The sequence below is a fragment of the Sarcophilus harrisii genome, chromosome 6, assembly GCF_902635505.1.
Source record: "Sarcophilus harrisii chromosome 6, mSarHar1.11, whole genome shotgun sequence".
Taxonomy (NCBI): Eukaryota; Metazoa; Chordata; class Mammalia; order Dasyuromorphia; family Dasyuridae; genus Sarcophilus; species Sarcophilus harrisii.
The window spans coordinates 39,921,493-39,944,768 of record NC_045431.1 but is presented as its reverse complement, the minus strand read 5'-3'; the positions used below and the strand labels follow the sequence as shown (position 1 = coordinate 39,944,768).

Sequence of the window (23,276 nt, the reverse complement as noted above, 5' to 3'; positions counted from 1 at the left end):
TTTTCAGATGCAGTAATCAAAGTTATCAATAGCCATCTGAAAAAGAAATGCTCTAGCTCACTTTTGATTGGAAAAATGCAAATTAAAACAATTCTGAGGTATTCATATCTATTAAATTGGTTAATAGGACAGAAGGAAAAAATGACAAATGGTGAAAGGGTTGTGGGCAAAATGAGACATTAATGCACTGTTGGTGAAGCTGTGAACTGATTTAACCATTCTTTACAATTTGGAACTATGCTCAAAAGGCTATATAGCACCATGTATTATTCCCTTTGATCTAGCAGGGCCACTAGGTCCAAAAAGAAATTTTTTTTAAAAGGCAAAAGACCTATATGTATGGAAATATTTATAGTAGTTCTTTTCTGGTAATAGGAATTTGAAAACTGAGGCGGGGAATGCCTATCAATTGGGGAATGGCTAAATAAATTTTGCTATGTGATTGTTATGTAACACCATTCTGCAAGAAATAATGAACAGGATGCTCTCAGAAAAAAACCTGGAAAGACTTCCATGAGCTGATGCAAAGTGAAATGTACTGTGTACAAAGTAACGGCAGGCAATATTGTGAAATGATTTAGTTATGAATGACTTAGCTATTCTCAGCAATACAATGATCTAAGACAATGCTAAAGGACTTATGATGAAAAAATGCTATCCATCCCTAGAGAAAGAACGCATGGTGTCTGAATATAGATTAAGGCATACTTTTAAAAAACATTATTTTTCTTAAGGTTTTTTGATCTATGTTTTCTTTTACAATGTGATTATTTTGGAAATGTTTTGCATGACTACACATGCATAGCCTATATCAAATTGCAGTGTGGAAGAAGGGGAAGGGAAGAAGGAAGAGAATTTGGAACTCAGTTTTTAAAACAAATGTTAAAAACAATTTTTAACATAATTGGGGGAAAATAAATACTAAATAAATTCCCCAAAAACCTATTTAAGTTTTTTTCAATTTCATAAGCATTTCTTTCTGTCCTTCTAACAAGCTGTATAATAGAAAAAGAAAAAAATTCTCATAACTAATACACACAGTCCAGTAAAACAAATTCCTGGATAAGCTTTGTAAAAAAAAAAAAAAACAAAACAAAACCAAAGCCATACTAATCTTCAATGAGATTCATTTATTATTGTGTTTATTACCATCTGGTCAAAGTTTCCCCCCCAAGATAATTTTTCTTAAAAGTATTGGAATGTTTTTGGATTTTGAAGTAAAAAAAAGTATCATTAAAAAAGTATATGACATAAAATTTTTCTGTCTTACACAGTCTCGTAATTTATCACAATAAGATGTTTAAACTAAGTTATTTTAATTTGAAGTCATCTCATTAATGTCTGTTTAGCTTCTTTGAGGAGGCTTAATTACTGCCTTTCCTCTCTGCTCACTACTGATCATGCATTATGTCAGCCTAGCAACATCTTCAGGCTGGGTATAATAAAGATAATCGTCTGGAACATTTGCTTGCTTGCTTTCAGCTAATAATTGCATTACCTCACAAGGCTTTTTTTTTTTTTTTATTTATCCATCATCCCTTGGGGGGGGGGGGGAAACAGCCTACTAAAGGGTTGTTCTTCTTGTGCACAGATTATGAAATTACAAATACATAACCCTGAGCTTTTAAAGAAGTTTAGCCCTTTATTATTTATCTAAGCTGAGAAAATTTCTGAAATCCTAAGCCTTGCCACAGACTGATGATTGTATGTTATACAGCAGAAGCACTTGGGGCTATTTCCAGGTTCAAAGGTGGGGCTATCTAAATAATTCTCTCATTCAGTCAGAATGTTCTTCCTCATTTAATAGTCTTTCAGTTCTTATACTTTTTACCCCCAACTATTTTGGTACACTGAACATGTATAGGCCAAAGCAAGGCTCTTGGGAGGTAGAAAATGGAAAGAGTGAGCTGTTCCTTGCAAAAGCAAATCTAGACCAAATCACAGTATCTTCAAGTTGGAAGAGACTCTATAAATCCCCTCATCCCACTAAAAAATAAACAGAAATCTCCTCCACAAAATGCCTGCAACAAATGACCATCCATCCTCCCCTTGAAAACCTTCAGTGATGTAGCCCATTCTATTTTAAGACAATTTTAATTATTAAGAAATAATCAGTTTAGAAGATCATAAAGTAGAGAAAAATGCCTGAGTTTGGAAAGTTTTTAAAAATTGTTTTAAAAAAAGTTTCTAAGTTTCTGCCCACCATGCGCCAGGTATGTGGTGCAGTGAATAGAGTGTCAACTCCAGAGTCTTGAGATCTGAGTTCAACTCCAGACTCAGACATTGACTTGCCCTGTTTTCCTCAGTTTCCTCATCTGTAAAATGAGCTGGAGATGGAAATGGCAAACTGCTCTAGTATCATGGGTTGATACTAAAAAAAAAAATAAAAATTAAAAAAAACCAAATGGGAGCAGCTAGATGAGATGGTATATAAAGTACCAACCCTGGAGTAAGGGGTTCCTGAGTGCAAATCCAACTTCAGACACAACACTTTCTAGTTATGTGATCCTGAGCAAGGCACTTAACCTCAATTGCAACCAAAAAAAAAAAAGAAAACCCAAAATGGCATCTATAATCTATTCCCCTAAATAAATCTACCTTTTGCAAAAAAACAAAAATAAAAAACAAATGGAGTCACAAAGACTGAAACGACTCCACAATAACCATCACCACCATGAAGTAACCAGGTAGTTCTCATCTCCCATTAGTTATTACTTGATTTTACTGAGCACCCAGAATAAGCCAGTTTGACAGTAGGTAATCAGTTATTTGGAAGATAAATTTACTATAACAAGAGAAAAAATGTCAGAAAGAAAGAAAAAAAGAGAAAGAAGGCAAAAAAGTGTTGACTTCTGACGCTAACCCTTAGTCACCAACCCATAATTTCTGGAATGGAAAAGGAGGAAAAATTTGGTGTCCGAGTGAAGTGCTCCCCTGTCTGCCCAAAGATGTCTGGCTCCTGGTCTTGTTCAGTACCAGTCTTGTTCAAACTATTGCTAGCCCTTCAATTATATCCTTAATTGAATAACACTGTTAAATCCAGAACATGCAGAATGTTTCTAGAGCCTTAGCTAGAAAGGGGCCACAAACACAGTCGGTGCACACGGGAGGAGTGGAATCAGCCATCCAGAGCTTCTGTTCGGAGTCTGAATTACCCCAAAAATTGGGCTTCCAGGTACACAACTGAGCAGATATGTGCACATACAAAGTCCATGTAAGCCGATACATCAAGAGATACTGGTAGGAGAGTCCTTCTATTCCCCTAACTTCTTTCTCCTATTTTGTCCTTCCTTTTCCTTCCCATACTTTCTTTACCTTTTTGCACCCTGTCCCCTTCTTCTTAAGGGATAGGTTTTTCTGTGGGCAAAGGAAAGAATAACAGAATCTTAGAATTGTCACAGACCTTGGAGGGTCATAGGATTTAAAGGTCAAAAGCACATTTCAACGTATTTTAAATTATGTAGATTAGTTAGATCACAAAATTGAGAGCCGTCAAGGTTAAATAACTTAGCCAGTTAATAAATTTTCTGTCCAGCCCATAATCTAATGCTTTAGTTCTTTTCATGACATCCCTCTGACTAGATGGTCATAGCTAAAAACTGTCACCATTTGATTAGGTTCCACTGAGAAAGTAGGATCTCGTTTTCCCAGACATAAGTTGGTCATAGAGTGTGGCAGGCTGTTGAGGGACTGCATAAATCCAAACTATTAAGACAACAGAGGTTGGCAAACTATGGCAGCCTATGGGCCAAATACGACTCATCACCTTTATATTAAAATATCTTTATTTAAAAATGTAAAAACTATCCTTAGCTAGAGCAAAGCTTCTTATACTGTGGATTATAGCCCCATGTGGGATCATGTCACTGAATGTGGGGGGTCATGAAATTCTGATTTATTATAGTAAATGTTTGATTTGTCTACCTGGGGTCAAGTAAAAATTTCTTGGGTGCAGAGGGATTGTGAGTAGAAAAAGTTTAAGAAGCTGGGAACTAGAAGGTCATATAAAAACAGGCAGTAGGCCAAATTTGACCCAAGATCTTAGTGTGCCAACCTCAGTTTTAAACGCATTATCTTAAGGAATTTTATTCTTTCCCTCCAGGATGTCCCACCAAGGACCCGGCTACAACAGGAACTCATCTTTATGGGACCATATACAAGTAACTACCCATCTGAGACACTTAAAAAATATCCCAATCTGGAACTTCTCATTTATTTGGCTGGTTCTTTAGAAGTAAGTCCTCAGGGACTGCCCCCCACCCCCACCCCAAGCTTATGGTTCTCTGCTGCCAGAGAGCCTCATATTAGCTCCATCAGGCCCTGCCCTTACATTGCTCCAACAATTCATCAGGTGATGTTTTAACTCTTCTTGTTCCCACTAAAGTTCCTTGGGGCTAAAACTGGCATACCTTGCATTGCCTCACAATCTGGGGAATAGTTTTAGGGTGAGCCCCAAGGATACCTTCCCATAGATAGGAATTCTTAAATCTCTTCCTCATGAACATTCCCATTCTTCTACCTTACGGCTCTGATTTTTCTCAGTCAGAGACCTTATTTCCACCCCAAGCCTGGGGGTTCTCAGCTGTAGCCTGAGATCCCCAACCCCTTTAGGAGTGCTCCCTTTGCTTGTCCATTCACCAGCCCCAAAAATAAACTCAGCCTTCATTGAAGAGACCTTAAAAGACCAGAACTCTATTTGTTGAATACTTTGGGCCAATTTACTTTGAGTCTTATTGTGCTGAGATCCCATTTTCTGAAGAGTGGTTAATAACCGCAAAGAACATATGTCCTTCACAAGCTCTGCTGTAGAAGGACCCTGTTTTTTGTTCCTTTCTGTACACAGCCAGAGCTCCCCACCCCCGACATTTGCAGTGTCCCAACTCTAATACAATATGAGCAATAAGGCCCAATTCCTAACCATCAGGCTTACCAACACTGTTAATCCAGGCTGAATGCTGGGACAAGATGAGACACCGTAAGTCATTGAATAGCCTGTTTACACCTATGGTTTTTGTAGAAAGGCTAGCAGCAATGACACATTAAACTTCAGCTTTGGTAGATATGGACTCCCTTATCTCCTTATGGAAATGAGCAGGGTATATATAGTCTTGGGATGCCCACCCAATCTGAGAGTACAAAGGTACAGATGAGTGGCATTTTTTATGCCCTTCTGACTCTTTGCAGGGGTCCTCAAACTATGGCCACGGGCCAGATGTGGCAGCTGAGGATGTTTACCCCCTCACCCAGGGTTATGAAGTTTCTTTATTTAAAGGCCCATAAAACAAAGTTTTTGTTTTTACTATAGCCTGACCCTCCAACAGTCTGAGGGACAGTGAACTGGCCCCCTATTTAAAAAGTCTGAGGACCCTTGCTTTAAAGTGATCCCTATAAGAATAGAAGGAAAGGGGGCAGATTTGAGGGAACCTGGTAGATATTAGATCTACCAATCTACCAAGACAAGAGCCAATCACCAAATCATTGAGTTCTAATTGTCAGGAATTCTCTTATATTGGGCCCAAATCTACCCATTTTACAAATTCCAGTCAATTATTCCTAGCTGTATTCCTCTAGTATCCTCTGGTCACAAAGACAAGGTCTAATCTCTCTTCCACATCTTCCAGCCTCTCAATTATTTGAAGACAATTGTCATATAATTTCCAATTCTCTTCTCTAGGCTAAACAACCCTAATTCCTTTGGCAATTGAATTGATAAATGATTTCTATGGTTCCTTCCAGTTCTAGGATTCAATGTATAAATGAGTTTTTAATGTAACATGATTCTGAGTCTCTAACCATCTTAACCACTTCCTTCTGGACATTTTCTGGCTGATTAATTTTATAATCTGGGCATGAAGGCAAACATAACAGAAGTTGTTTGATTGCTATATAGTACAATAAAATTATCATGCTCCTTATTCTAGAATATGCTTCTATTAATATAATTTACTATTGCATCTTTTAAAAACTAGAATGTTTTATTAAAAACAACATTAAACTCAATGCAAACATGTAAGCTTGGTAACTATTTAGAAAATATTGAATTTTGGACAGTCACAAGACAATGTTGATATATATTATACTTGAAGTCATCCAGATAGCATGGTGGATAGAATATTGTTATTGTATCCATTATAGATTCAGTCCACTATTCGAGACTGTTATATTTTTATACTTTCATTACAAGAATTAGTTATAACTTTGAGTTTTATATCATCCGATCTATGTCCTTCTCCGATTCACCAACATAAACATTGATCAGGACAAGGTTTGAATAGAGTCCTGTGGTATGTCACTAAAGACCTCTCTTTGAGTTCTGACATCAATTCATTAATCAGGCTTCTTTGGATTTATCTATTCTACCAATTATGAAGGCAACTAATCATGCTGTTATTCACATTTGTCCCTCTTGTCCACAAGAATATCAAGGGGACTTTTGTCAAACGCCTTTCTGAATCAAGTCAGGTGCTCTCATGGATGCTTTGCTTTAACTAAAAGTAAAACTTCTCACAGATGTCTAGGTAGTAACAGTCCCTCCTGCCCTCCTTACCTCTACAGTCTCTTACCCTTTATTCCCTTTCCCAGCCCACCCCCACATCCTATATAATCCAGCTACTTATTGTCCCTTGCATAAGATGCACTATCTCCGAACTTGGTGCCTTTGTTCAGGCTGCACTTATTGCCTGGAATGCTTCCCCTACTTACATGAATGAGCCCCTTAGTCCCCCTGGCTACCTTCAAGACTCACCTCCGGTATCATCTCCTTCAGGAGATCCACGTCCTCCCACTGCTAGTATATTCCTCCCAGAGATAATGTTCCAACCACTATGTATGCAACTTGTAGGTACTGAGTTATTTACAAAGTGTCCCCCTCATCAGATTGTGGGCTCTTTGGGGGCAAGAGCTGTCCTTTATATCCCTACACTGAGTACAGTGCCTGGCACAGAGTAAGTACTTAATTAATAAATGCTTACTGTCTGATGACTCAGAACCAGTCTATGATCTGTCTCAGAAACTCATCATTCATTCTCTTCATCTTTCTGACAATTTCTAAAATAAAACTCCTGATATCCACTAACCAATTGTTCCAAATGCCCTAGATTGAACTAAATTCTCTTTTTTCCCTGACTTATCCTGGTAGGCTAGAGATACCCAAAACATTGAATTAATAAGCTCAGTTGTTATATTTGTGACCTTACCTTGGCTCTAATTTTGTAATGGAACATGAAACTGCAAAAGAAAAAGGCAAAGGAAAACTTTAGTTTATAAACCATGGTACTGTAAAAAATATTGGTACTGTACACTTTTCACATTTTTAACATTTAAAATGCTTTTAACATTTTTTATTTTCTTTTTAAATGATGGAATAAAACGTTTATATAACACAGTAAAATCAAATATGATTGCATATTAAATTATAAATATACTATATTCAATTTGCTACTTCTTTCAAATATACAACAAAGTTATCATGCAAGTTTTTTTTTTCTTCTTCCCCCTACCATGGCCATCATTAGACAAGAAAAGGTGTGCATGTATAATTATATACATGTATATATATATGCATATAGTTATTCTATAGATACTTCCATTTATCAGTTCTTTCTCTGGGTGCAGATAGCATCTGTTTTGATATATCCTTTTTTTTTTTTTTCAGGCCAAAACAATAGTTTTATTTCAGCATTCAGCAATCTCAGCCATCAAAAAATAAAACTCTAACACCAAAGGATGGAAGGAAGACTTCTCTACAGCATGATTTAGGTGGGCTGCATCGGGAAAAACCCCCCCCAGGGCGCCACAGGCAGGAAGGATGGTGGTTATTCATTCATCCAATAAATTAGGAAGCGCAGAATTCAGGGGGCCAACTGCTCATTTCTGGGCTGGCATAAGGTCATCAATGGACTGGCCCTGCTCCAAACACTTCTCCATCTCATTGAGCAACTTCACGCCATCTACCACCATCTGCACCAGCTCTACTTCTGAGAAGCCCAGTCGGTCAGCATTGGAGATGTCAAAGACACTGCCCACATCTGCTGTGTCCACTCCACCTGTGCCTCTTTTCTGCAGCCTCAGCTTCTTCAGCACCTCGCCAAACTTCTCATACTTGCCCAGGTGGGGAAGTTTGATGTGGACACCTGCACGCAGGCCTGTGCCCAGGTTGGAGGGGCAGGTCAGGATGTAGCCCAAGTGGGGGTTCCACATGAACTCATAGTTCTTGGTCTTAAAAAGGCTTTCAATCTGGGTAAGCCCTGTGCAGAATCGTGTGAACACCTCCTTCATGTTACCTCCCTTCTGCATGGAGATAACCCTCAGGTGATCTTCCTCACTGATCCACACCAGGAAGGTCTTGTTGTCATTGTGCCAAATGCCCCTGCCATCAGGCCAGTCTTGGGCCATGCCAGAGGCCAAGAGGAGGGGGGAGACAGGCTTGTCGAAGAGGAAGTGGTCATCAATCAGCTGCTGCTGTTCCTGCTCAGTCATGTTCTTCAGAGCATAGTACTTCCCATTCAAGTCACCTTCCAGGCTGGCCAGAGCTTCCACGGACAGTTTTTCTATGGCACGGCACTCGCCCCGGCTACAGTGTGGAGGCAGGCAGAACCCCCGATGCTATGACCAGTTCGGACACGAGAACTCAGCACACAGTTAGGATCCAGGTCATCACCACCCTGCGGATTGTCAGGGTTAAGGTCAGTCTTATGCTCATCTGAAGGCTTGTAGCCACCATGGCGATCTTCGATGATGGGGTCAAACAGTTCCTTGAACACCTCGTAGTTCTCTTCATCTCCAGCCACACAGCCCACAGTCATGATGAATGGGTGCCCTGGGTTGTCCACGCCGGTCTGGATGACATCATCCAGGATGAAGCCGCTGGACGTAGCCTTATCCCGGAGCTTTTCATAGAGCTCTGGTGTCAGCACCTTAGCCATGTGGTTGTTGTGGGAGGAGAGGTCGGGGTATTCCTCCTCGGCGGGGTAGCGGGACTTCAGCATGTTGTGGCTATTGGAGAATGGCATGATGGCAGGAGGCGAGACTGTCCGCAAGGGTCGCAGGAGGGAGGCAGGGAAGATGCTGCTGCTGCTGCACTAAGATCCCGGGGCACCTTATTCGGAGCTCAGTCACCGAGTCCTGTTTTGATATATCCTTTATAGTTAATATGGGTATTTATAATAGTCAAAATACCTTATTCGCTCAAAGTCGTTCTTAAAACAATATTGCTGTTCTCTTATGTTCTCTTAGTTCTGTTTATCTTGCTCTTCATTATTTCATGCAAATCTTTCCATGTTTTTCTGAGATCATGGAACTGATCTTTTCTTATTAGACAATAGAATTCCATCACAATATATATCACATACATCACATTCCATACACCATAACTTGTTGAGGGATGGGCATCCCTACAATTTCCGGATTTTTGCCACTGCAAAAAGAGCTGCTATAAATATTTTAGAACATATAGGTTCTTTTCCTTTTCGCCTAATTATCTTCGGAAATAGACCAAATAGTACTATTTCTGGGTCAAAGGGTAAAAATAGCTTCATAACTCTTTGGGCATAATTCCAGATTGCTCTCCAAAATGGTTGAATTAATAAACAATTCCACCAACAATGAATTATATTTTAATAATTGTACAACACCATTCATTTGTAACTATTTGAGAACTATGATTTAAAACTTGGATGGTAGCCTTGAATAATATTTTTATTGCACTGTACACAAGTACATTAACAGGAATAGTAGTTATCTATCTGGAACAAAATTCTAATTTAACCATGTAAGTTCTATTCTTATAACATGTCCTCAAAAGTCATCAAAGAAAATGTAATTTTTACATTTCCCTACATTTCTCCTTAATAGACCCCTGATGTTTTTTCCTCCTAGTCATATCTACCTGAAACCAAGATTACTCAGGACAATGCTCCTAGCCCATAGTTTGCACAGTAATTTTAAAAAGCAAAATGAGGAGGGGGGGAGGGGGGAGAAGGGGAGAGCAGTCTTCTTTAAACTATAGTAAACAAAAGCTGAATTGATCAGATGTAAAAAGTAGATGCCATACTCGAATGAAAAGAGAGACATGGTTCTTGTCTTTCATTATCTGCTTTTACTACTACATAACAATTGTTATACTGTTGCTATTTTTAAAAACTGGCAAAAAATAAAAATCTAAACCAGAGGTAAGGATTAGGAAGCCAGACAAATGCTAAAAAATAGACAGTGGTGTTTTCTGGATAAAGGTTAGGTCATATTTGTCTCTTAAGTTATTATGAAAACACAAATATGATATCATTGAATATCTATAAATAGATTTGGTTTTGCTCCTAAAGCTCTAATAAGAATTAACAGAACTCCTGTCTCCAAATGCAATCCTTTGATAATGTGGCAGGTTAAGGCACCTAAATGACACAGAGAAAAAAGTGCTGAGCTAAGAGCCTTGAAACACTTCCAATCTGGCTTCGGACACTTAGTAGCTGTTTTACTATGAGCAAGATACTTCCCCTCTGTTTTTCTCAGTTTTCTCAGCTGTAAAATGGAGATAGCAGTAACAATCACAGTTTTGTGGGGTGATCAAATGAGAATTTTTTCTTTCTTTTAGATTTCCCTTTTTTTATTAAAGCTTTTTTATTTTCAAAATATATGCATGGATAATTCTTGAACATTAACCCTTGCGAAACTTTGTGTTCCAATTTCCACTTCCTTTCCCTTCTCCCTTCCCTAGATGGCAAGTAGTCCGATATATGTTAGACATGGTAGAAATATATGTTAAATCCAATATATGCATACATATTTATACAATTATCTAGCTGCACAAAAAAAAAAATCAAATCAAACCAGAAAAAAAATGAGAAAGAAAAGAGAATGCAAGCAAAAAACAACAAAAAGAGTGAAAATGCTATATTGTGATCCACACTCAGTTCCCATAGTCCTCTCTCTGGGTGTAGATGGCTCTCTTCATCACAAGATTACTGGAACTGGTCTGAATCATCATTGTTGAAGAGAGCCATGTCCATCGGAATTAATCATTGTATAATCTTGTTGTTGCCATGTACAATGATCTCTTGGTTCTGTTCGCCAAATGTGGATTTTCAAAGTACCTAGTACATAACAGGTTTTATAAAAATGATTATTTTCTCCCTTGTCTTCCCTCCTTTTAGAATTGAAATCCCTTGTATTCTGATGGAAGTGGATTTCTTCAACAAAGACAAGATCTAACTTAGTTTCAATTGATCAAGGAGGGACAGAAGCAGCTACACCCAAAGAAAGAACACTAGGAAATGAATGTAAACTGCTTGCATTTTTGTTCTTCTTCCCAGGTTATTTATACCTTCTAAATCCAATTCTCCTTGAGCAACAAGAAAACTGTTCGGTTCTGCACACATATATTATATCCAAGATCTACTGCAATCTATTTAACATGTATAGGACTGCTTGCCATCTTTGGGGAGAGGGCGGAGGGAGGGAGGGGAAAAATCGGAACAGAAGTGAGTGCAAGAGATAATGTTGTAAAAAATTACCCTGGCATAGGTTCTGTCAATAAAATGTTATTTTTAAAAAATAAATAAATAAAATAAAATAAAATAACTTCCCACAATAGATTATTTCTGAAGCTAATAAAAAAAATAGAATTGAAATTCTTAAATTCTATTAAATCAATATATGCACCTGGAATATTTCAGAAACCTAATTCAAACCCTATATATTCAGATCATTGCCATAATAAGTTATTGTTAATTCTACCATATTATTATTTGTAGAGACAGATTCTCTAAGACATTATTTTTTGTGGGAGAGCTCAAGCAACACTGAAAGTTTCATAATGATGTTTACTTCCTTAGACTAAACTGTTACTTCTTCAAGATGGTCATTTTAATTGATGTTAATAGATTCCATGCTTCAGGTAGAGACTGAATAAGACTAATGTCACTATCAATACTAAGAAAACATGTCTTAGAAACCTAGAATGCTATAAAACTCAGAGGGAAATATAAATAGGCTACTTACTAATCAAGCTAAGAAAAAGGCAGGTAAATCTTATAGGTAGAAAAACATTTTCTTAATTTTCTGTTGTTTTTTAATGTCACTATATTTCTGGTTAGTTATACCCAAATTCCATAACATAGAAAAGTTCAAAATAATAGGGATAAAAGATCTCATTCCTGTCTGTTTTAAGTCATGTATTGAGATGTGAAAATTAAAGCTCCTTTCTCCTTATCTTATTAATATAGTTATAAAGCTTGTTTTCCATCTTTAAGTGAAAAATTATCATAGATCAGAAAATATCTAATAAAAGTGGAAAAAATGAACACCACTAAACTTTTCACCCATTGTCTTTTTATAAATAATTTTCTTAGCTATATAGTTTTTCCTGTTTTAGAGAATAGGCCTTTTAGATACTCTACAAGGGTTCAAAGTTGAAAAAAATCCATTATGATTCATGAACTAGGATTTTGATTATACTTCTATTCCGAAGGATAATCGGAAATTTTATATGAAAGCATGTGCATTGACTGAGGTTTAAAGCACATGAAAGTCTTTGCTAATCTTTGTTACTACTAAGGAAAACAAAAGTCTTTAAAAATATATTTGCTGAAATTCATATATACTTTTATTTTTTCATGAGGACTGATGGCACTAAATCAAGATAGAATATTGATTTTAAAGGTTGACAGCAGACAGATGAACAGAATTATAAATTCCCAAATTTATTTAATGATCTTATATTTAATGTCTTTCTTACATTAGCATATTAACATGTACATTTCATGAGACAAATTTGTTTACAAATTAAGAAAGTTTCAAAAATTACCATTCATTTAACCCAATGCAACAAATATTTTTAAAGGACTTCTATGTGATAAGATTGTATGTTACCCTCTAAGAATACAAAAATAAATGTGCAATAGCTCTGGCTATTAAGAAGCTTGAAATTTGATGGAGGAAAATGATAGTCAAAGGATATGAACAGGCCGTTTTCAAAGAAAGAAATCTAAACTATCAACAGCCATATTAAAAAATAATCCAAATGTCTAATAATTAGAGAAATGGGGAGAAAGGCATGCCTATACACTATTGGTGGAGCTAAGAACTGGTACAGTTACTCTAGAAAGCAATTTGAAATTAGATCCCAAAAGTCACCAAGCTCTCTATACTTTTTAACTCAAGTGATACCTCTACTAGGCCTATATCCCAAAGAGATCAAACAAAAATGAAAGGCACAACTTGGTACCATTGTGAGGTACATAGCTATCTAAATTCCCCATACTTTATATTTGCAACGCCCCAACTCAATTATAATGCAGGCAGTGAAGCACAAAAATATCTCTAGCAGTTATTTTTATAATGAGAAAAAACAGGAAGTTAAGGGGCTGTCCATGGAATAACTGATGAAATTACATTATATAAATACAACAGAATATCGTTGTACTGTAGGAAATAATGAAAGCATGCTTTCCACGAAACCTGGGAAGATTTATATGAACTAATGCAGAGTGAAATGACTAGAACCAGGACAATTTTTACAGTAACAACACTGGAGAAACCAGTTTGAAATATATAAGAACTTTGGTCTATACAATACCAAGCACAATTTCAGAGAGGTGGTATGGAGAGAGAGGTAATGAGCACAAGATGCAGAATGAGACATATAATTTTGGACATGGAGAAAGAAGAAATTTGTTTTGGATGACTTCCTTATTGGGAAGGATCAAATTTAGGAAAGAACCACATCTATAAAATCAGATTATGCTAGGTGACTTCTGAAGTCCTTTCCAACTCTCATTCTATAACAGAATCAAAGAAATTATATTTTGGAGGATATAGAAATCATCCAGGTTAAGCTCATCATTTTATAGATATGTAAAATGAGACCTAGAGGAGTTAAGTGATTTACCTAAAATCATACAGATAGTGAGCAACAAAACCAACATTAAGACTCATATCCTCTAACTCCAGATACATTGTTCTAGAATAAATCATATAATTATCTTGCTGCACAAAAAAAAATCAAATCAAACCAGAAAAAATGAGACAGAAAATAGAATGTTATTAGGATATATATTCAGCAAATATTTAGAAAAAAATGAACTGGAAGTCTGAGAGAGAGGTTGGAAATAGAAATAAAGATTAGTGATCTTCTATACAGAGGTGATAAAAGGTGATGATGTAAGTCATGAGAGGTCGATAAAGCCACCAAAGGAAAAATTTAAAGAAGATAAAAGGGCCTAGTAGAGGACCTTGAGTAATATTGACATTTGAACTACAGTTCAAAATTATCATGTTATGGTAACCAAGGAAAGAAAAGATATCACAAAGAAAGGAATGGTTCACACAAGAATACAAAGAAATTCAAGGAGGATGGGGGGACAACCAGATTTGGAGATAAAGAGGTAATTAATGACGTTAGAGAGTTTTTCTGTAAAGCAATGGGAATATAAGCAAGATTGCCTAAGGTTGAGGAGGAAGTAGGGAGCAAGAAAGAAGTGGCAAGTGCAGAATATTCTTCTAGGTATTCAACAGTGAAATGGGGAGATAAATGGGATGGCAAAGCCACCACTAGAGTTGTTTTTGGTTGTTGTTTTGTTTTCTTTTTAGTATGTTCCTAGTCTGAGAGGAAGGATTCAACAGGAAGGAAAAGACTGAGAGAAGTGATGAAATAATGAAATACAGCTACAGAGGTTTGAGAGTACAAGTTAGCTTCATTGAGAAGGACCATCTCTTCTTCTGAGACTGAAAGAAAGAAAAGCAGATTAGAGGAGTGGAATTGAGATTTTTTGGTCTTTTTGGTCAAATAGGAGGCAAGGTGATTTGTTGAGGGAAATGGGGCATATGGGTTTGAAGTTGGGAGTTAAACAATGCTTAGGATTGTGCGAAAATGAGGAGATAAAAGATGAACAAAAAGAGTTCCATACTTCAAACAGAATCAAAGATTAGAAAGCATATGTTTGCAGCTGATAAAGTGAGAACAATTTTGTGGTCTCCTCCAGGTATCATCCACAGTCATGGAGGAAGTTAGAAGTTAGGCAAGACAGAACTAGCAGAATGGAAAAGGTGGAAAGTCAAAGAAACAAATTATAGGGTGAAGAAAGGAAGGGAACTCTATTTAGACTTAGCTTGGGATAAGGTAAAGGCAAGGCAGAAAGGAAAGTGAAACCAAAAAGTGTTGACAGATTGAAAAAAGGAGAAAAATCAAGAACCTCAATGTGCTCAAATCAGTAGCCATTGTGTAAAATATTTTCTCAAACTGGAACTCCAACAAAGTGACCTTAGGCTGTTCCAGGTGAACATTAAAATTTCCAGTCAACTCTGGTTTCTAGAAAATTTTAAATATACCCTGAAATATTTTTTACATTGAGTAATAGCACAAACTTCAATTAAAAAGTGGCTATCTTAACAGTAAAACACTAAAATAATTTCTTTAATATTTGTGTACATGTACAATGGCTAATCAAGCTTGATTCCTATACTATAAATAGGCTGGTAAGTGGGTTCCCACTCTGCCATTTGGTTGAAAAGGTTGCCATCTACTGGAAAAACATAGACTGAACACTCATTCCCCACTAAGATTTCACAGTACATGAATAGTACTAATTTTAACACTACTTATATCATAGGATACTTTCCTCTTTTAAAAAGTAGCTCAAGAGAAACGTGAAATGAACAAATTTAGAGAATTCACCCCAAATGTTCACATGGACTATTTGTGCCCAACCTGAAGGTAGAGCATTCCAAGCTCATATTGCTCTAATTAGCCATAGCCAGACACACTGTAACTTGACTTTCACTCAGTGATGTCATTATGGTCCCTTTTGGGAAGGAAGGACAACAATCACTAATACTATAGAGCCAGTAAAGGGAAATTTTGATAGGAATTTTTTTTAAAAGCCCCATAACTAATTGATCACAAATCAAGTCATTCTAAATTTTAAAGTCTAAATATGTAACTATGATATAAATTAGACCTATCACATTATTCATGGAGTTATGACAGGAACTACTACTTAATCCAACCTTGTTATTTCAACACTTAGCATTTTAATTTTTTTTGAAAAAAAGATTTTTAGTAAAGAAAAAAGTTTATTTTTATTTTATTTTACTCTCCAACTGTCATTTTAATCCCCTTTTCATTTTGCCACATTAAAATAATAATTTAAAAGATATTATACCTGACATAAGAATTATTCTTAAAGAGTTTGGGGAAAGGGGGAAATGAGGGTACCAGTAGACAAGAACAGTACAAGACAAAATTTATCAATGTATATATCCTCTTTCAGTGAGCCTATAGTACACTAGACAACTGTTAAAAACTATGAAATTAAAGAAAAGGTAGCTCTACTAAATGGTATTTTAAATGCTTGTAGGGGTCATATGCATACTGCTATTAAAATTAAAGACTGAACTTTCAGTTCAGAATCCAGAATCCAGAAAACTGGATTCAATTTAATATGATTTGACAAAAACATTTATCAAATGTCTACCATGCGTCAAGGTGCAAAAAAGATGCTGTCCTTTGGAATTTTCACCTTCAACAATGTCCTTGATATTAATTATAATCTGATTTTACAGAAATAACAACCAAAAATTGTGATTAAAGTATAATGCTAGCTGTCCAGATAGATAAAAAGATTAAGTAAAGCATTATCCTTGCTCTAAAGGAACTGCAGTTAGATACTTTAACCAATTTCACATTAGGTTCTTTATAATATTTTACCAATCTTTCCTAAAAGAATGGTGATAGGGACTGTCTCCATCAAGTTTCAAAGATTTTCACTTCATGGATGTAGAACTGAGTGTGGGATGTAGATTGCAATCTTTCAGTTCTTCTAGGATTGCTGGGGTTGTAAAATTCATTTCCGTGCAGCTAAACTAGAGGTAATGCTCTCTGAATTTAGCTGGGCTAGCTCTAAGACAACAAACATTAACCTATATTTGAGGCCTTCTCAATTTGGTAGGACCTTATAAGAGCATGCCTTTCATTTAAAATAATTCTCAAGGATCTAGAATCATCCCTATGCCATGATTGGCAAGGAAGGCTTTAATAGAGGTACAAAAATAAAAATACAGAGTTTGAATGATATGGAATTCCACTTCCCTCATTTTCTTCTTCCTAATAACTCATATACTAATCATCCATACTACTTACTTCTGTTTTCATATGCATATAAATATATAGATATTTGTTTTGTATGTATATGTCTTTTCTTTCCATGCACATAATATATAGATATTTGTTTTGTATGTATATGTCTTTTCTTTCCATGCACATAATATATAGGTATTTGTTTTGTATGTATATGCCTTTTCTTTCCATGCATATAATATATAGGTATTTGTTTTGCATGTATATGTCTTTTCTCTCCATGCATATAATATATATGTATTTGTTTTGTATGTATATGTCTTTTCTTTCGATGCATTAAATATATAGGTATTTGTTTTGTATGTATATGTCTTTTCTTTCCATGCACATAATATATAGGTATTTGTTTTGTAGGTATATGTCATTTCTTTCCATGCATATAATATATAGGTATATGTTTTGTATGTGTATGTCTTTTCTTTCCATGCATATAATATATAGGTATTTGTTTTGTATGTGTATGTCTTTTCTTTCCATGCATATAATATATAGATATATGTTTTGTATGTGTATGTCTTTTCTTTCCATGCATATAACATATAGGTATTTGTTTTGCATGTATATGTCTTTTCTCTCCATACATATAATATATACGTATTTGTTTTGTATGTATATGTCTTTTCTTTCGATGCATTAAATATATAGGTATTTGTTTTGTATGTATATGTCTTTTCTTTCCATGCACATAATATATAGGTATTTGTTTTGTATGTATATGTCTTTTCTTTCCATGCACATAATATATAGGTATTTGTTTTGTATGTATATGTCTTTTCTTTCCATGCATATAATATATAGATATTTGTTTTGTATGTATAAGTCTTTTCTTTCCATGCATATAATATATAGGTATTTGTTTTGTATATATATGTCTTTTCTTTCCATGCACATAATATATAGGTATTTGTTTTGTATGTGTATGTCTTTTCTTTCCATGCATATAATATATAGATATTTGTTTTGTATGTGTATGTCTTTTCTTTCCATGCACATAATATATAGATATTTGTTTTGTATGTATGTCTTTTCTTTCCATGCATATAATATATAGATATATGTTTTGTATGTGTATGTCTTTTCTTTCCATGCATATAATATATAGATATATGTTTTGTATGTATATGTCTTTTCTTTCCATGCATATAATATACAGATATTTGTTTTGTATGTATATGTCTTTTTCTTTCCATGCATATAATATAAAGGTAGTTGTTTTGTATGTCTGTCTTTTCTTTCCATGCATATAATATATAGATATATGTTTTGTATGTATATGTCTTTTCTTTCCATGCATATAATATACAGATATTTGTTTTGTATGTATATGTCTTTTTCTTTCCATGCATATAATATATAGGTAGTTGTTTTGTATGTGTCTGTCTTTTCTTTCCATGCATATAATATATAGATATATGTTTTGTATGTGTATGTCTTTTCTTTCCATGCATATAATATATAGATATATGTTTTGTATGTGTATGTCTTTTCTTTCCATGCATATAATATATAGGTATTTGTTTTGTATGTATATGTCTTTTCTTTCCATGCACATAAAATATAGATTTTTTTGGTATGTGTATGTCTTTTTCTTTCCATGCATATAATATATAGGTATTTGTTTTGTATGTATATGTCTTTTCTCCATACATATAAAATATATACGGTTTTGTTTTGTATTATATTCTTTTCTTTAAAATTAAATATAAGGATTTGTTTTGTTGTTATGTTTTTCTTTCATAATTTATTTGTTTTGTGGTATATGTTTTTCTTTCCATGATATAATATATAGAATATTTTTTATATGTGTATGTCTTTTTTTCCATATAATATATAGGTATTTGTTTTGTTGTGTATGTCTTTTTTTCCATGCAATAATATATAGGTATTTGTTTTCTATGTTATTCTTTTTCCATGCACATAAATATAGATTTTGTTTTGTATGTATGTCTTTCTTTCCATGCATATAATATATAGATATTGTTTTGTATTTATATGTCTTTTTTCCATGCTCTTATATGATATTTGTTTTTATTATATTTTTTTTTCCATGCACATAAATATAGATTTTGTTTTGTATTTATGTCTTTCTTTCCATGCACATAATATTAAGATATTTGTTTTGTATGTATATGCCTTTTCTTTCCATCATATAATATATAGAATATGTTTTGTTTTTGCTTTTCTTTCCATGCATATAAATATAGATATATGTTTGGTATGTTTGTTTTTTCTTTCCATGATTATCAATTTGTTTTGTATGTATGTCTTTTTCTTTCCATGCATATAATAAAGGTGTTGTTTTGTATGTCTTCTTTTCTTTCCTGCATATAATATTAGATATATGTTTTGTATGTGTATTCTTTTCTTTCCATATATAATATACAGATTTTGTTTTTATTATTCTTTTCTTTCCATGCAATAAATTAGGTATTTGTTTTGTATGTATTTTTCTTTCCCATAATAATAAATTTTTTTATTAACCTTTCCATGCATATAATATATAGATATATGTTTTGTATGTGTATGTCTTTTCTTTCCATCTTTATATAGATATTTTTTGTATGTTTATTCTTATCTTTCCATGCAAAATATATAGATAATGTTTTGTATGTTATGTCTTTCTTTCCATGCATATAATACAGATATTTGTTTTGTATGTATTTTTTTCTTTCCATTAAATATTGGTATTGTTTTGTATTGTCTGTCTTTTTCTTTCCATCATATAATATATAGATTATGTTTTTATGTATGTCTTTTTTCTTTCCATCATATAAATTAAGAATATGTTTTTGTATGTATATGTCTTTTCTTTCCATGCATATAATATATAGGTATTTGTTTTGTATGTATATGTCTTTTCTTTCCATGCACATAATATATAGGTATTTGTTTTGTATGTATATGTCTTTTCTTTCCATGCATATAATATATAGGTATTTGTTTTGTATGTATATGTCTTTTCTTTCCATGCATATAATATATAGATATTTGTTTTGTATGTATATGTCTTTTCTTTCCATGCATATAATATATAGGTATTTGTTTTGTATGTATATGTCTTTTCTTTCCATGCACATAATATATAGGTATTTGTTTTGTATGTATGTCTTTTCTTTCCATGCATATAATATATAGATATTTGTTTTGTATGTATATGTCTTTTCTTTCCATGCACATAATATATAGATATTTGTTTTGTATGTATGTCTTTTCTTTCCATGCATATAATATATAGATATATGTTTTGTATGTGTATGTCTTTTCTTTCCATGCATATAATATATAGATATATGTTTTGTATGTATATGTCTTTTCTTTCCATGCATATAATATACAGATATTTGTTTTGTATGTATATGTCTTTTTCTTTCCATGCATATAATATAAAGGTAGTTGTTTTGTATGTCTGTCTTTTCTTTCCATGCATATAATATATAGATATATGTTTTGTATGTATATGTCTTTTCTTTCCATGCATATAATATACAGATATTTGTTTTGTATGTATATGTCTTTTTCTTTCCATGCATATAATATATAGGTAGTTGTTTTGTATGTGTCTGTCTTTTCTTTCCATGCATATAATATATAGATATATGTTTTGTATGTGTATGTCTTTTCTTTCCATGCATATAATATATAGATATATGTTTTGTATGTGTATGTCTTTTCTTTCCATGCATATAATATATAGGTATTTGTTTTGTATGTATATGTCTTTTCTTTCGCCCCCCAGATTGTAAGATCCTGAAAGGGAAAAATCTAATTTTAAAGGACTTGGAAAAGAGGTTTGCAATTTACAACCTCTCTGGCCCTGAGCAAGTAATTTACTCCCAGCATTTGAGTTTCCTCTCCTATTAAATGAGGGACTTGAGCTAGACGAGGTCTAAATCTTTGATGCCATTTCTTTGTATCACAGCCCCAACCGTTACACAGAAGATGCTCTCCTTCCCGTCCCTACTTTTGTAGTTAGGGTTGGCGCTATTCACCCAATCAGCAGGACATGTATCAAGGAGATGTTATTCTATAATTGTAGTAGAAGATGCAGGACTGTGTGTGTGCGTGCGCGATCACATTCTCTTCTCTGAACGTCCTCCGCTTTTAGCGCCCCCTCCTCTCCGTCCCCTCAGCTAAAAGCAGAGACGTGGCGCCTTCTCCCCTTCGCAGAAGGGAGCAAAGGGTACCTGCGAACTCTGTGCTGTGGGCTGGTTTTATTGCACTTGTTCTTGTTAAAGTTTGCCAAGGGATTAAAAGCAAAAAGCGTGTTAAAGATCCAGACTAAGAACGAGCGCCAGGCGGCGACGGAACCAGCGGAGTCAGATTATATCGGGACGGAAATCGCGGCCCCCGGCAACGCCTGCGCCCGACTTCCGGTTCTGCTCAGACTGTCCGCGGCCCGCTCTGAGTGTTGTGTTTGTTCCGGGGGCCAAGACCAGCCACAAAGCTGGATCTAGGTAAGGAGGCGGTTCAGAAGGAATTGCCCTGTGACAGGATCCCCTCAGAGACGCGGGGCGCCATGGGTACAAGGCGGAAGTGTTCTCTGTGCGGGACTTTCCGCGGGGAGGGGTTGGGAGGGGGTGGGAGCAGCCCCCGCCCCGCCCCGCCCCATTTCCCGGCGTGATTCTCCGGCGCTCCCCGCCGGGCTCTAAAACCCGGAAGGTCACTTAGCTCAGCGCCGTCACTTGGAGGGCAGAGCGGTGCTCCGAGCCAGGGTTAGGGCCTTGCCCAGAGTTCCACCTCGGAACTAGCAAGGCGGCCTGGGACCCCGCGTCCCGAGGCCGCAGCCCTCGCTTCTCCCCCCCTCCCCCCACGCCGCGTCTGGGAGCACGTCCTCCCCCCCCCACGTCGTCCCGGCTGCAGGGCCCGCCCCCCTGGGCGGCGCCACGTACCGCTGTCCGGAAGTCTGGCCTTATAAGACGTACTAGACAGCACCGTCTGGTAAACGACTTCCATGCATGCCCAGAAGGTCCGGCCGTTGCGAGCGCTGGGTCGGGCCGCTGAGGGCAGCCGCCGCTCTTTCTGCCAGGGCCGCCGCAGTCTTGGGCGCGCTTGATGGTGACCTGTGGCTGGTGCTGTTTCCGAGCCCTGGCCTGCGCTCTCCTTGGTGCTGCTGTTGTCCGGTTGCCAAGGGGACCCTCGCGTGTGCGCGTGCGCCCAGGCCCCCTCCCCCACCCCCGGGACTCCGTTCCACTGCTGGGCCTCCGTTCCTTTGCGGGAGCCTGAGTCCCCCGCGCTGGGGGTGGGTGGGAAGGGGGGGGTGCACGGTACTCCTGGGCGCATCGTTATTACGGGGCTGCGTTCTCCCCGTCGCTGTTGTTAATACCGCCCCCAAACCACAGGATATCGGATGAGAGGATGAGCTTACACGTTACCTCTACCTGCCAGGGGCCGCTATTATCCCCATTTTACAGACGAGGACACTGAGGCAGACCCTGATTTGTCCGGGGTCTCAGCCTCCTAAGGGGCTGAGGAAGAATTTAAATTCAGATCTATCCGATTCCGAGTTGTGTGCCCCATTCACGCTAGCTGCCAGTGTCTCCCGTATCTACATTCGCATAGAGCTGGGAAAACCCTCGGGACCAAAGTTTCTGAAACCGTGGGTTGGGATCCCATATCCGAATGTGAGATCAACAAAAATTTAGCTGCAGTAAAAAAAAATATGGGACATTCCTCCAAGATTTAATTCTGTGTGTAAAAATAAAACGGGCACGTGCAACTTTGCTTCTGGATTTAGTAAGTGGTAAAATTATGTGTATGTTAAGGAGAAAAATGTATATTAAAATATATAATATATATAATTAGTATATTAAAAATGTATATTAAGGAGAAAAATTATTTTAAAATAAATTTTCTCATGATTTATATTATATCTTTTTATATACCTATATACCCTGCGTCACACAAAAAGATCTCAGGTAAAAAGGTGGCAAAAGTGGAAAGTTTAGAAGCCCTGAACTCATTTCTTTTTAGTTTCCAGTTAAGGAAAACCAATGGTTTGTCTAAGGTCATGTAAATAACATGCATCAGAGGCAGGCTTTGAATCTAAATTCTGGGATTATTGGCTCTTTTCAGTATGTTATATTACCATGGTTGGTTCATAACATTGAATTACAGCTACAAAGTATTTGGGCACTCAATTAGGGGAAGT

At 36.0% G+C, this 23,276-nt stretch overlaps 1 protein-coding gene and 1 pseudogene across 2 annotated transcripts in view; both read right to left on the bottom strand.

The window, feature by feature from the left end:
• Positions 1–22,408, bottom strand: part of THEGL (theg spermatid protein like) — a 60,577-nt gene extending 38,169 nt beyond the window's left edge. The window contains exons 1-3 of the mRNA XM_031943498.1: positions 22,018–22,408; positions 7,197–7,227; positions 3,316–3,357 (exon numbers count right to left, since the gene is read on the bottom strand). Of these exons, the coding sequence (XP_031799358.1) occupies positions 3,316–3,357; positions 7,197–7,227; positions 22,018–22,408 (464 nt within the window). The remainder of the gene's footprint in view (positions 1–3,315; positions 3,358–7,196; positions 7,228–22,017) is intronic.
• On the bottom strand, positions 7,638–9,087 carry LOC116419714 (annotated as a pseudogene). The gene has a single exon (XR_004230000.1). The product of XR_004230000.1 is annotated as a creatine kinase B-type pseudogene (transcript).
• Positions 22,409–23,276: the final 868 nt, after the last annotated feature.